This window comes from Oryzias melastigma, linkage group LG16, assembly GCF_002922805.2.
Source record: "Oryzias melastigma strain HK-1 linkage group LG16, ASM292280v2, whole genome shotgun sequence".
Classification (NCBI taxonomy): domain Eukaryota; kingdom Metazoa; phylum Chordata; class Actinopteri; order Beloniformes; family Adrianichthyidae; genus Oryzias; species Oryzias melastigma.
The window spans coordinates 7,741,409-7,756,276 of record NC_050527.1 but is presented as its reverse complement, the minus strand read 5'-3'; the positions used below and the strand labels follow the sequence as shown (position 1 = coordinate 7,756,276).

General features: G+C 37.8%; 1 protein-coding gene across 1 annotated transcript in view; it reads right to left on the bottom strand.

Annotated features, from left to right (window-relative positions):
• The window catches only part of itga10 (integrin, alpha 10), a 32,841-nt gene that overhangs the window by 1,815 nt on the left and 16,158 nt on the right, over positions 1-14,868 (bottom strand). The window contains exons 8-24 of the mRNA XM_024268020.2: positions 10,360-10,510; positions 7,884-8,049; positions 6,350-6,423; positions 6,126-6,270; positions 4,433-4,581; positions 4,178-4,321; positions 3,900-4,106; positions 3,684-3,814; positions 2,685-2,851; positions 1,288-1,430; positions 1,105-1,215; positions 949-1,034; positions 717-858; positions 546-638; positions 393-469; positions 237-326; positions 74-158 (exon numbers count right to left, since the gene is read on the bottom strand). Of these exons, the coding sequence (XP_024123788.1) occupies positions 74-158; positions 237-326; positions 393-469; positions 546-638; positions 717-858; positions 949-1,034; positions 1,105-1,215; positions 1,288-1,430; positions 2,685-2,851; positions 3,684-3,814; positions 3,900-4,106; positions 4,178-4,321; positions 4,433-4,581; positions 6,126-6,270; positions 6,350-6,423; positions 7,884-8,049; positions 10,360-10,510 (2,161 nt within the window). The remainder of the gene's footprint in view (positions 1-73; positions 159-236; positions 327-392; positions 470-545; positions 639-716; positions 859-948; positions 1,035-1,104; positions 1,216-1,287; positions 1,431-2,684; positions 2,852-3,683; positions 3,815-3,899; positions 4,107-4,177; positions 4,322-4,432; positions 4,582-6,125; positions 6,271-6,349; positions 6,424-7,883; positions 8,050-10,359; positions 10,511-14,868) is intronic.

Below are 14,868 nucleotides of genomic sequence, written 5' to 3'. Positions count from 1 at the left end.
AAAAAAAAAAAAAAAGAGGTTGGATTTTTATTTTTATACTGTCAAACATTTTTTATTAGAATCAAACATTTACCCTGAAGTAAGTGAAAAATTCTGGCCCAATTGCTTCTGATGCCGTCCGAGTGGGGTGGACCTCATAGCGGTTCAGATTAGAGGAGCTGCAGAAAGAACAAGCCAGTAAACACTTAAATAGCAACAAAAACGAAAAGAATGAAGCTTATACTAAGCTGTCTCACCTACTAACATACAGCTCCGGCTCATACTGAACAAAAGTTTGCAGCTGGACGCTGTTATCCCCTAAAGTCTCCTGTCTTTCGATGCTGTCACTGCAAGACCAGAGCAAAAGGTTGCAGTAAAAGTTTCCCTGCAGGTTTGTAAAAATGTGCGGCTACCTGGAAGCGTTGATCTTAATCTGGACACGACTGTGCAAAAAAGTGCAGCTGAACTCAAACTCCAGCAAAAGGTTCACCTGAAAAGAGGAGAGAATAACCTGAAGCTTCGCCTGAGGAAAGGGAAGTATGAGACCAATGGAGTGATTTGTTCACCTTTGACTGAGAGCGAAACACTGGGTAGCTGACATTACATGAGTGGCTGTTTGAGCCAAGTGCTGTGCACTCTATCTTAAAGTTGGCATATTCCTATATAAAAAAACAACAAAAATTAGATGACATACAAAATACAGAGGATTTGATGCATCCAAACATAATGTGAGTTACCCGAATGCTCAGGCTGGAGAAGTGCAGGTTTCGTGAATAGTGCAGCTTCAGGCTGGTATTGTAGGCGTTCTCCAGTCTGTTCTGAAGCTGCACTTCAACTGCCAGACGCCTACGCGTGCTGCGAATCACATAAGGCTTCTGTCTGAGGGGGAAAAACATTGAAACTCAGACCTGACAACCGACTGGATGCTTCCTCAGCCTAAAATCAAAAGGAGGATCTAAAAATATCTACCGAGTCCCAGAGATGTCCATGTGTGCACTCAGAACCAGATCTGGTGTGCAAACATCATCCTCCCCACAGTCTTTGAAGAAGGGAATCTGGGGAGAGGTATGTGGAGGTGAAGCACTGGTAATTGGTAAAAAAGGGATGGCAAAAGTGTCCACTTACAGATTTATTGATAGTGTTTTTCCATCCCTCATCCAGCACAGGCCCGGTCTTGGTGTTGTTGATCTTAAATCGTAGTGAGAAGGTAATGGGACGAATGTAATCCGCTGTGTCCTGACAAATAAAAGTATTACTTTAATCATCTTTTTTTATTATTATTTTGAGATTGTGTGCCCCCACACTCACAAAGACATGAAAGGGAAGTATATAGCAGAGCGTCTTTCCTATCTCGGCTTGGACTGAAAGCTGGGTTTGTCGGTGGGAGCTGTCATCAAACAAAGCCCGAGCTGACAGCTTCCGGTCATCCAATGTGGCCGTCACTGACAAATCTGGAAGAGATTTTTAGAAAACAGATGCTCAGCATTTACACGGCAAAAACAGGCCCCTTAAAAATAAATCCAAAATTCTTACCCCGTTGACAAAAAAAAAAAAAACTTAATTTAAGAAACAAACACTCCATTCACTAAGATATTTTCTCATTATTTATCTTTTGAACAACTTTTAGTAAGCATTCACACAATGATTCTCCTGCTTACTGTACGTTTTTCGGCATGTAAAAACTCAATCACTAAGCAAAATCTGCCCCACAGGAAATGAATGAGAAGTCTTCAAATTTCAAAATTTTAAGTAGATTAGCAACAAGCCTTCAAATATAATCATGGACTATGTTTTCATCTTCATAGTAATTAAAAAAAAAAAGTGTTTACCTAATATTTTAGCAACATTTGGCCAATTTGTTATCTACTTAAGTTTTTATGGCTAATTTAGAGTTAAGCTTCTATTTTAGCATCAAGATAACGTTTTTGACTAATTTAATTTACTGAATTTTAGGCTATTTTGGAGTTTAGCTATATTACTGCAATCAATAGCTTTTTTGTTTAATTTAGAATCTTTACTTTTTGGGGCTAATTTGGAGTTTAGCTAATATTTTGCTAACATGCTAACGTTTTTAGGCTAAGTTGTTATCTGCTGAAGTTTTTATAGGCTAATTTAGACTTTAGCTTCTATTTTAGCAACAGGCTAACGTTTTTGACTAATTGAGTTACTGAGGAATTTTAGGCTATTTTGGAGTTTAGCTTAAGCAACTAGCTAAAGCTTTTTTGGCTAATTTAGCATCTACTAAGCTTTTTTGGAGCTAATTTGGAGTTTAGCTAATATTAAGCAACGGACTAAATATTTTTTGCAAAATTGGAATGGATTAGGGACTTATAAGCAATTTTATGACAACATTTTCAGAAATGTAGTTCAACTTCAGCGCTCTTTTATAACTAACAAAATTTCCTGTATTTTAGCAAATTTAGCATTTTGCACACAGCTTGCGAATTTTCAGCAAATCTATTCAGCGAATTCTGTCACCATTTTCAGTAAAAAGCTTCTGCATGTTTAGCGACTACTTTCAGTCAAAAGCATTTACATTAGTATTATTGCAGGTAATGCAACTTTTCTATAGTTTTTCTTGCAAGACAAAAAAAAGCTAAATTTCTTCTTTTACTTTCTTAAAATTCAGATTTTGTAGTACACAACATGCCACACTTCATTGGATATTCATGTTACTATTTTAGCATGGATTTTATGAAAACTACCAAAAATGTTGCTGCTGGATCCAGGTGAGCGGGAGACGGCGGAGAAGCAGGTCGTGGCATTCAGACAGGCGGATTCTCTGCCGCCCCTCTGACAGGTCTTCTGGATGACGTTGATGGAATGTGGCTGGAAAGACAGGCTCACTCGGACCTGGACGATACTGCGAGAACTTTGAGACACAAGGAAGAGAAAGTGGGGCATTACACCAGAGAAACAGCTGGTCGTTTGCTTGTATTCCTTCTTTTGGGTCAGTTTAGGTAAAACCAACTTGTATATTTACAGACACATACACTGCCTAAAAAAATAAAGGGAACATCTAAACAACAGAGTGTTGATCCAAGAGAAACAGGAGGATAACTTCCAAAGCCCTTCAAAAGGACCTCCCGCAGGCCACAAATGTGCATGTGTCTGCTCAAACTGTTAGACTCAAGCTCCATGAGGGTGAAATGAGGGCCCGACGTTCACAGGTGGGAATTGTTCTTCCAGCCTAACACATGCAAGACGTTTGGCATTTGCTAGAGAACATTAAAATTGTGAAAAATGGCCACTGGCGTCCTGTGCTCTTCACAGATGAAAGCAGGTTCACACTGACAAACGGGACTAAATCTGCACATCTGGGACATCATGTATCAGTCCATCCACCACAAACAACAGACTGTCTAGGAGTTATCTCATCAGAAGCAGGTGTTGAAGGGAAGTCATATGAGGATGTGCAGGCCACACCCACTAATCCAAATTAGATAATTCTGTAGTGTGTTTTTCCACTTTAATTTCAAGTATGATTCCACATCCACTGTTCCATAGGCTAAAACATTTAATTTTCATTAATAATTTGTGTGTGGTTGTGTTGTCAACACATGAAACTATGTAAAGAATAAAGCTTTTAAGGAGATTATCTCATTCGTTCAGGTATAGGATGTGTTTTTGTAGGTTTCCCTTTATTCCTTTGAGCAGTGCAGATCATGAACAGTAGTGCTGTCCTTCAGTCTGTGTCTGCCCACCTTAGCAGCACAGCATTGCCCTGTGCTCCCACTGCCAAATCTATGAGGTCATCCCCATCCAAGTCCAATCGAGCGCTCACACTGCGGCCAAAATACTGCAGGGAGGGGTGAAGTGATGACCCCGGTATCCGCTGTGAGGATGGAGAGGCAGACTTCAGTTTAACCAAACTCTGAGAGGCATTCGTGGGCTTCAGGGAGAACCTAAATGAGATGTACCTGCTTGTAGTTGTTATTGATGTAAATCCCATCTCCATGATAAATATAGATGGCACCTATGTGCTCATCCTCCAAAGGTGCTCCGACCACCAAGTCAGAGAAATCATCATGGTTCAGATCAGGAGCAGCTGCCAGTGCATAGCCAAACCTGGCATCCTGGGACTTTTTATCTGACTTCAGGGTACCGTTTGGTACAAAAAAACCCTCCTGTGAAAGACAGAAGAGTTGTGATTTCCCAAATCAAACAGGAATTGTGTTACTGTAATTGTGGCTCTTACCCCACTTAGTGAGTAGATGTAGACTTTACCGGCCTCCTTGTTCCCAGAACTGAGGAACATGGGAGCAGCAATGAGAAGCACATCAGTGATGCCATCCTGATCGATGTCCAGCCCACACACCTCACTGCCGAAGTAAGAGCCAATCTGGAGACAGATACATGTCATTGCATGGTGTGTCCACCAGATGGAGCCCTTGCTGCAGAATGTGAAACATGATTGCTGTTTTAAGCTGCAACAATCATTGAGTGTTTTTACCTGTTCACCATTCATGGCCTGCACAATATCGACACCTTTGTCATTTGTGAAATCAAACAGAATCACTTTGCCTTTGTGTTTGAATCGGGGAGCTCCAGCTACATACAGCGTCCTCCAGTTTCCAATGACCACCGAGGACACTGTGTAACCTGCACACATACAAACACTTCACATACAACTGCATCCTAAAAAACAACATTTAAAAAAAAAAAAAAGTTTTAATTTGACCTCTTTTATAGTGCTGATGTGCAGCCCATGTGCATTTACGAGAAATACCTTTGCAACATTCAGCTGTTTAAACGTTTAATAACCACTTTGTAGAGAATTGCACTTAAGTTTTTGACTCCTTGGAAGTGGAAGTGTTGTTTGCTGCTGACCCACAATGCAATATTAATGTAAAAACATGAATGTCTGAAATTAAAGGTTTTAGTTTATTTTAATGAGTTTGTCCTGTAAGTCTCACTCCTATTGGCCTTTTTTTTTCTTTTTTCCTTTGTCAAGTATGTTTGTTATATTTTGATCATGTTTGCATTTTTTTCCACTAGAATTTCCTTTTCACAATAAAAACAGGGTACATCTTATAAGTGATTAATTTCAATATCAGATTTTGCACTTTCAAGATTTTTTCCAGCATTTTATTTTTGCATGTTCTTTTTCTTCTTTCTTCCAGTTGAAGATCTCTACGTTTTTATAGCCCCCCATATGTTTCCATACCCGACCACCATGGTGTCTGAACAATGGCAGCTGAACGTTTCCTGATTTTATTCACATATGTACTTTAAAGTCCCACTTAAGATCACATCAGCCGAAGCATGTTAATAGCAGCTGTAAAAAGGGGGACTGGAGTTACTGTAATTGTAAAATGGAAAACAAATGCAGGCAAGTCTCAGAAGACAATCAGAAACATGAAACCTAAACATCTGGGAGATTTAGAGACCATTGTACTGTTTGTGCTGCTGGATGAAGAAACTTTATAAATATCATAATAAATCTCAACTTATTGTCACATAGCAGCATTTAAAGACAGACTCCAATCAAAATGTTGTTTTTGGTGTTTTTAACTTTAAGCAATTTTTCTCATGATGGAAGACATATATTAAGAAATTTAAGATAAAAATATTATTTATACATATTTCTTTGTTCTAATTGTTGCGAATCAGGAGCAGGATAATATTTTTTTACATAGAAAATACAATAGGAAGCCACAAGTTCCCTACTCCTCTCTATTATCATTTGTAGACGTCTAAATCCACGTACGCCTTTATTTTCCTAGCGTCCGGCTAAAAACTGTACAGCTGGATAGATCTAATACTGGTTGCCATTTTTGCTGCACCAGTAATGTTAAGTTAGGGGTGTGAGGGGCTGTAAGGTAGCGCGAGAGAGTGTAAGCAGATGGGTGACGGGAGGTGGGAGTGGACTTGCTCTGCTCCAACAGTCCCGCCCACAATTCAGAGTCAAATTTCTGTTGAACTACTGCCGCTCTGCAGAAACTATGTCCCAGAAAATGACATAAGGTTTTCAATTTTGGCTAAATACTACGTAATCATAATTAAAAGACCACTGGGAACACTTTTACAATAGATGGTTAGGTATTTCTTTTGGTAATGTTACCTTCATTTTCAGAAACACACGTTCTACTCTTAAAGACAAGAGACATCAAACGGCCTCATTTTAGATGGAATGACACTGATACCTAAATAAGCAGCATGGTTTTTCAGCTCCAGCGGAAACTCGCTTTCAAAGGCTTCTCTGGGAGGCACGATTCTTCCATTAACCCCTTCCTTCAGCACCCCGCCATCCCAGTCATACGCTCCCACCATCCCAAACAGAATCCCATCCTGAGGAAGGGAGAAAGCTTGGATAAGATATACATCAAAAACACCAAACAGCATGACCATAATGGGACTGCAGACTCACATCCAGTGTGTGTGTGGAGAAGCCAATCTGGGACATCTCCAGATGGAACGAGCTCTCATTGTAGCCCAGTGTACCTAAAGGTGGACATCATGTCAGTTCTGGAGCTGTGTCATGTTTTTTTTCATTCACTCCCTTCCTTTCCCTTTCCTCTGCCTCTCAGGATCTAACACTCCCTATAGCAGAGAAGACAGCAGACGACAGACGTTTCCTTTCTCACACAGTTTCTGTCCATTCGAAATATTATTAAGGGAAAGAAAATAATCTCATGACATAGTATAACACAAAAAACTAAACTACATTTGCATTAAACTGATACACGGCAAACCATTTGATACTTGCAAAGAATTAAAACCTTTTTTATAAACCTTTTTAGAAATTCAAGATATTTTACAAGGTTTTAAGTTGTTTAATGTATCTTTGCTCTGCTAAACCTTTCCAAGCTTTTTTTCAAAAATCAGAACTTTTTGGACTCGTGTATATTTGCAGGGATCTACCACAAATAGTAAAATATTGTTTTTCTTTTTAAATCACTGCTGACATTATCTACTTCCACATTGGCAGCATTGAACTGATTCTATGTGACACTAGGTGTCTTTTATTTTGAAAGGAAATCATGTCAACCTCTGTCAGAAGTTATAAACTGTTTTATATTTTGAAAGAAAATGTATTTTCTCTTTATATTTATGTTTTATTCATACACTAGAAGTTAATTATTGGTGATCATAATGGTAGCATTGACATAAATACAAATCTGTCTTATTTTCTAAAGGATGAAGTGAGACTTTGTGGCTCCTCAGTGGTTTTGGTCTGTGAAAAATTGACCCAAATTTCTCTATAAGCATTGAAAGTTGCACATCATTGAGCTAGAATCAAGAAGAGTCAAAATCCCTTTTTTTATGCTCTTGACAAGAGAAAAATTTGATTTAAGACTCAAAAAGAAGAAAAAAATCATAAATTCTTCTATGACTTTTAGTTCAGTTTTAAGGATGTTTAATAAAATGTTTAATAAATGTTTACAAGTTAGACTGACTTTCAGTGTCATTAATTTGGAAAGAGATATTTAGACTTATGTTCCTTAAGTGCTAAATTTGATGAGGATTTGTTAAGATGGACAACTTGAACTAAGATCAAATTCTTATTTTGTGCTAAAATGGCTCATTTCCAACTATTACACCTTTATATATTAGACACTTTTATAACAAGTTTTTGTCACTGTAATTAAAATAAACAATTAGGTACATAAAAACTCCCAAAATATTAATTATTTGCTTAGGACTGGCAAAAAAAATGCTTTTTTAGCATCTTTAACTTATTTTCCCTTTGTGAATGCTTGTGTGGAACTCCTCGTTTCTTGATTTTAAGATCTTATTATGAGATTTCTTATTAAATAAAAATGACTTGCTGCGTGGACACATAATTTTACTATTTTTTTTGTAATTTTCTTCTCAATAACAGAGTTATTTTCCTATTTTTAGGCTCCTTTTTTAGCAGTTTGATGTTTTGGGGGCTCTTGATTAGCACAGCCTAACAGCACCTTCAAGACTGAATATTCTGTCTCCCAGTGCGTCCACAATGTCGTTCAGCGCAGCTTCATCTGTCACATTGAAGAAATACTTTTCATCCGGGTCACTGGCGATGGTTTTAATCTCATTTATGAAAGTCTCTGGGTCCTGCTGTCTCCGGATATAATGCCCCAAAACCTGAAGCAGGAAAAATGAAGCAAAAAGAAAAGCAGATAACTCAAAACTGAAAAAAGTGTTAAGTTTTTAACATTTCTGACTTGTTAACTATTTTAAAGAGGTAGCAGTGGTAAAGAGAACACAAAGTTGATGTACTAACAGGAGCTTTTTAACTAAAGTTTATTTTAAAAAATTCATAAGAGAAAGCAAACCCCTAAGTCCCCTCTGTGACTCTGACTGCCAAGAAACATAAGGAAATCCTCTGTTTTCAAAGGGTAGGGGAGGTGTAATGTATAACGTGTTTAGTGCCCTCTTATAAATATGTACATTGAGGTCTTATAGAAGCTAAAATTCCATGCAGCCAACCGCACTGTGCTTGCTTTGGCAGGAACGTGACCCAAAAAACGTTACCAAGAAAGAAGTCGAAAGAGGGAAAGAACACTGCTAAATTGTAAAATATGTTTTTTTTTTTGTCTGAACCATCGATACAATAAAGTATGACCGCAATTCCTTACAGAAATATTCACACACTAGAACATTTTTGTTTTGCAGTTATGGGTGATAAACATTCTTCCAGTGGATTGTTCCAGTAAGTGAGTTCTGACTATTTCCACTCAACGTTCCCCACAGCTGAAAACAGCAGCGCAGAATGCAACGTCAAACACATTACATGATGTAAATCACATGTCATCACTGGGACTCTTTGGGCAAACACACAGAGTCCACCTCATCGGTCCGTCTGTTTTCCTTCAGTCCTTTCAGGATTATAGGCTGAACATACAACTTTTTTTCTTTTACTGGTCAAACAGTCATTTTGGGATGACAAAAAAATGTTAAAGTTTCAGAATGTTCAGTTTTGAATTGGATAGTCATGAATTAGAGATAGAAATCTTTATCTATGGTCTGCCTTAACACTAGAGCACTCTGATCTATTGACTGAATCTCCTCGTGGGCCACAAAGGACTCTAAAATTAGTTGATTGGTCAGACCAGGACCAGATGTGCAGGGTGTTTTGGTAATCCACCTCATAGGAGAAGGAAATAACATCAATTCTGGATGATAGAATGTTTTACTTTTGATTAAAACTAATTTAGAACATTTTGGGGGTTTATTTCAAAACTGTGATTTTAGTTCTCATTTTAGTGCAAATTCCACCAATGGTTTGATGTTCTTCAGGAAAAAACGTAAACTTAGAGAAATGCTGCATTCATGCGGAGTTGGAATGATCGGAAAAGGGACTGTCCAACTCAAAAAACACATATAAATGTAAAAAAATAGAAATAAAAATAAGTTATTCCAAAACCACAAGAGAATAAGGGGATACACCTTCCATCAAATATTTTGATAGGTACCCTGCTCCCCATCCAAGTCCCACCTCCGAACAATTAATTTTATATAAAATGTATATTAAAATTATTATTTGATAGGAGGCGGGACTTCTGGATGCCTGTCAAAATTTTTGATGAAACGTGTTTCCCTATATCTACTACCACAGAATTGAGGATAATTATCTGCACCTAAACAAAAGTCAATGTATCCATAGTGCAAACACCACAATTATAGGGAAAATAAAGCAAATAAAGATTATCATTATAATGTATTCTCATTTGGAGGCCCAGATTAAACAGTTTGATGGGCCGCATATGGTACTCGAGCTGCAGTTTGCCCACCCCTGTCCTAGGAAGTGACACAGCTTTTCTCTATTTTGGTTAAAAACGGCATCATCATAATTAAAAGACCACTGGGAATGCTTTGAAAGTAGATCAAAAGATGACCAGAGTGGGGATTTTAAGGACTGAAAGTAAAGTTTCACTGTAAAATCTTTGATTCTTTCCACAGACTGATATTTGAGTGTATTCATCAATAGATGACTGTCAAATTTTGACATGTAACATGCAAGTTGTGGTCACTGACATGGCAGTCTTGTATATCTGGGCCAAAGCCACCCCAATGTGACTGAAATCTTTGTCTAGAACTGATATGTTTGGGTCATGTTCTCTTATTTGAGGTTCTGAAGAAATCTCAGTTAATTTTGTGGTGCAGGGAGGGGTTCCATCGCTGACCGCTCCAAACTCTGCTACCACTTCCTTTTTTCTGTGTGGTGTCGAGTGGGGCTGAGCATCACAAACGTGGCTATTTCAGTAAAGGCAAGGGGCTAATTTAGCAATTTAGGGATGTTATTTTTGGAATATTGAGCTGTCAAAAATGCTCTCCACACCCGCTGATGATGTGGTCGGTTTTGTTGTTTGTTTGTTGTCCACAACATGTTTAACAGACAAAGATCCAGAAACAGCAGTTGTAGAAGCTCAAAAGTTGCTGAGGCGTGCTCACGGCAATGGCGTATCTGGTGATGTTTCGGCTCTCGCACTCCATCAGAGCGTCTGGAAGCTCGTCCTCGTCGTGGGACTCTCCGTCTGTCACCACAATCATCACCTTGGTGGCCCCCTCCCGCGCTCCACGCTCGGCACTGAAGGCTTCTGTGCTGCAAACACATCCAAAACATCACAGCCTTAAATTTTTCTGAAGTAAAAAGGAAGAGGGAAAACTTTAATGAAGTATTCCAAATAAATTTCAATCACTTAGGATCCTAAAATGTACAAAAAACACACACTTTTGTTGAAATGAAACCCTACTTTAATTGCTTTTCCGGGTTTCTTTCCGAGTCCCATCTGGACATTTTCCCATCTCATTGGTGACAAAAGTACCTCAAATGAGTCAAACTCGTCACTACACACATCTACCACATCTGTGAGTTTTCTTCCTGTTTGTGCTCAAATCTAGGCTCCGAATCCCAATGACAAACCCAAGCCACACCCTGTTTGTCTGCAAGGAACCTGCTCTCACGGGGATGTGCTTGAAGTGCTCACTATGGTTGGTCAGCCTCAAAAACACACACTCACATGCACAGGGGATGAGGGAGAGTAGCCACCACCAGTGATCTCAGTCATTTTGTAGCCTAACTGCAGCCCTTGACTAAATATAACATTGGGGTCAGCCGCAAGAAACTTGTAGTTAAACACAACCATCTTCTCTGCGAAATTACATCCAGCATGAAGGCGGGGACAAACTGAACATTAGGGACAAGCTAAGAAAAAGGAAAATGAAAAGAGATGACACAGGAACCAGCGCTAACAACATGAATTACTAAAAAGAAGTCAAATCATCTCACAAATCTTTACTTTTAAGTAAAATAAACTAAAAGTGATCCCTGGGGGATACTGTAGATGAGCGACAAAATAACTGGAAAAACTTACAGGAAAACGAGATAAAAGAGCAAAGAAAGTGACTGGGCTAATTGGGAGGCCTAGCTATATTTACAACCCGTTTTATGGAGTCACAGCAGTGTGGTAATGACAGCACACAGTGTAAACTTTAATATGTGACTCAGTCGAAGCTTCACAGACGAGTGGAACAAAAAGAAATCAGGCTAATTCTAATTGTGGCACTTTAATTCTTGCTAATAAAATAAACATCTGCAAATCTACACTGCATTTTCTCACACGTTATATGGATGAAAGCTAAATGTTGAACTTCCAGTGTAGAATTTGAATTTAAAGTCAAAAGGTCATTCTTTTTCTTTGCCTTTTGGTTGCTCCCTCTAGGAGTCGCTACATCAAGTTATTCGCCTCCATCTAGTCCTATCATTACACACCTACTGGTACTTCAGCTCCTTATCTGTTTAATTCATTCCATATATGACACAACAAGTACCTTCCTCCCAAGTCTCTCTGGTCCCTTTAGCTTTACCCTAAACTTCCCCTACTTGGTTCTCTTTTCTGCTCTTGTCCTCTTCATCTTCTTCACCACCAGAGTCATTCTACACACCACCATCCTATATGTTGTTCCCCAGCCATGACTTTTACAGTCACACATCTCTTTTTGATATACATCTACACAAGATATAATCAACTTGTGTTGTTCCCCCTCCACTTTTATGTCACTTTTATGGCAGAGCTAGAAGATTTTATATGGGGGAACAGGAGGCGGCTGAAGACTTTGGAAAGGTGGTAAATGAGAGCAACAGAGTGAAAGGCCATTACTTATGAAAAATATTAAAACAGCAGTTCTCTTAGCCAAATTACTATGACTAATGCTTAAATAAGTCTATATTGATGATTTATTTATCTTTGCCAATAATGATACTAGTCTTGACTAAAAAATCGCGGGCACAAACCTTTTTGCTACTCTTTTTCTGCATAGAAATGCTCTCTACTTCCATTTCCACATTCCTTTAGTTCAACCTCATCTGTCCTTTAGTTTTGAACATCAAAACTTCCCCATCGCTTCCTCCTTTCCTCTATTTCTATCACCCAAGTGCCCCAATCATCGCCCTCTCCTCTCTAGAAAGACCCTGGATCACCTCATGTATTTCCCTCCAGAATTTCTCCTCCTTATAGTTATAGTTTAACAAAACATTAGAAAAGTAGCAGACACACACTGTGTGAGTAAAGTTCATCTGTCCAAGAGTGCACTGAAAGGGCCTCGGGTGTATTATTACAGCTGCCAGAAAACCGCTTGGCTGACCAGGTTGTACCACACCTGCAGGCTTGCTGAGCCAGCAGCCAACCAGGCCAGCTCAGCTACTTTCATATTTTTGTACCCCGTCTCCTCATTGGTGTCAACAACTCTATCAGCCTGCCTGTGCATGTGCAAACGTGTGTGTAGGTGTGTGTGTCATTAGGAGTGGTACAGCTTGTCCAAATTTGATGGTAATCTGAGATGCTAGCTTTCTTTGAAGACAAAAACATTTTTTAAATATAACCACTTAACCCTGACAAGAATACAACTCAATATTTAACTTTAGAAACAAGTGAGATTTTATTTTAAGTTATATTAATCAAAATGTTGCACTGTTAAGGTTTTTTGAGGCAGAGAAAAGTGAAGATGACAGTGCTGATTGCACTTCCCTTCACGTGTGTTTAGTAAGCCACAGCTGTATCCTTTTAAAGGCTCCATTTCCAGCCACTGTTTTTCAAAGTCTGTTTAAATGTTCCTCTAAAACTGGTCCACCTTTTACCTTTAAATGTACCAGAAAACAGGAACTCTCCAATTACCTGTGTGGCTGTGGGCTTGGGCTCTCTGTGCGTACAGAAGCAGAACGTTGCTCCAAGTCACATATCCCAAAATACCAGACGGCCACACAAAAGCTTTGGGTGTGGTGTGCTGGTATCTTACTTTTAAATTAATTATTATTAAATTAGATTGCATTCAGACACATGAAGCCATTTGCTAGGGCTTTGAGACCAGTTTGTAATTTTAATAAAAACTTGTTTTATTAGAACTTTTTTTTTTTTGACACTGTTATATAAACAACTGGAAAACCTCTTTTACATCGATAGTAAAAAAGATGTTGCATATCAAAATAAATATTTTACCCACGGGAAAATGAAGATTTATTTAAAAAGGAACTGAATTCATGAACTAATCTGAAACAAACGTTGCATTGAAAGGCTGTTCTTTGAAGATTTATCATAAATACTATAGACTAAGTATGTTTATAAAAACTGAATATGTTCTCCTAAATGGAAGGATTAAGGCTCAAGAAACAAAATCCATAGAAAAAACAAACAGATCTTTGTTGCTTGTTACGAGCACAGAAACAGAATCAGATGAGATAAATCTACAGATCAAGACAAACAAATGGTTGACTGAAGAGATTCTGACTAACATGACACTGCTTAAGGGGCAATTAGTAACCTAAGTCAAAGGTAAGATATTCAACCTACAAACTGAAGGACACAATCAGAAAAAAAAAATCAGGAAATGCGTATGGGAGCAACAAAATAAAAACTTAATCTCAAAGAAAAAGTAGAAAATACAAACAAAAATAACTGATTGTTTAGTCCAGTTTGGTCCATAGGCCTACCAATCCAACGGCTTTGTCTAAACAGTGTTTGAATAAATGCCATCAACCAAAAGATTAAACTACACTAAAGACACATTTTAAATTTAAAACTTTAGAAACAATATAAAATTGTTAGATTTAACAAAGGAAATGCTACACTGAGGTTAATAATCTTAAAACTTAAGACGATCAAATAATTTGTTTAGAAACGTAAAACGTGTTGTGTTTTTCAGCAACCCAATTCATTTTTGAAGAAAATAACATAATTACTTAGTATTTTGGTATTTTGAACCTTCATGCAATTTAGTTTTAGAATCCTGTAAGAATATAAGATTCATTATTGTTACTAGTTGTTTTATTTATGATCAATACATTTTGGAAAAATATCCAATCAAAGTCAGTTGTACTGGCGTTGAGAGACAGCAACAGATGGTGACATAAAATAGTGGCTTTATGTGGACTAAATTTGACCTTTGTGACCTCTAAAAAGCAAGTCTTCTCTGAAAAGACTTTGCAAGAGATAAACCCTGGAAATACATTCATTGATGCTCATCTTTCACACAAAGATGATCTAATATTGACTCAGTGGAAATTTCTACAATTTTTATCCTCTCTGTTTTTATTTTTTTTTTTTGTTTTAATTGAGGTTTATTTCCACTTGTAGTCAGCATAACTATAATAAGATGCCTTATTATAGTTATTGTAGTTATATTATAGCTATTATACTCATTATTATAGTTTTTGCCTTCCAGAAAAATGAGAAAAAAAATAAAGTATATATAAATGAATGTCTGATATTGTAGTCTGTAATGAAAAGTGCCTTAAAACAATTGCAGAATAAAACACTATGTAAAAATATAATTAATTGACTGTACAAAGGAACTGGACAGAGCAATTGTGACGCTACACAGAAAATTTTGTACTTTCAGCTTCAGTGAAATGAAGCCAATTCAGTCGCCATTTTTTCATGATGGGGACGTCGCCATGTTGGAGCC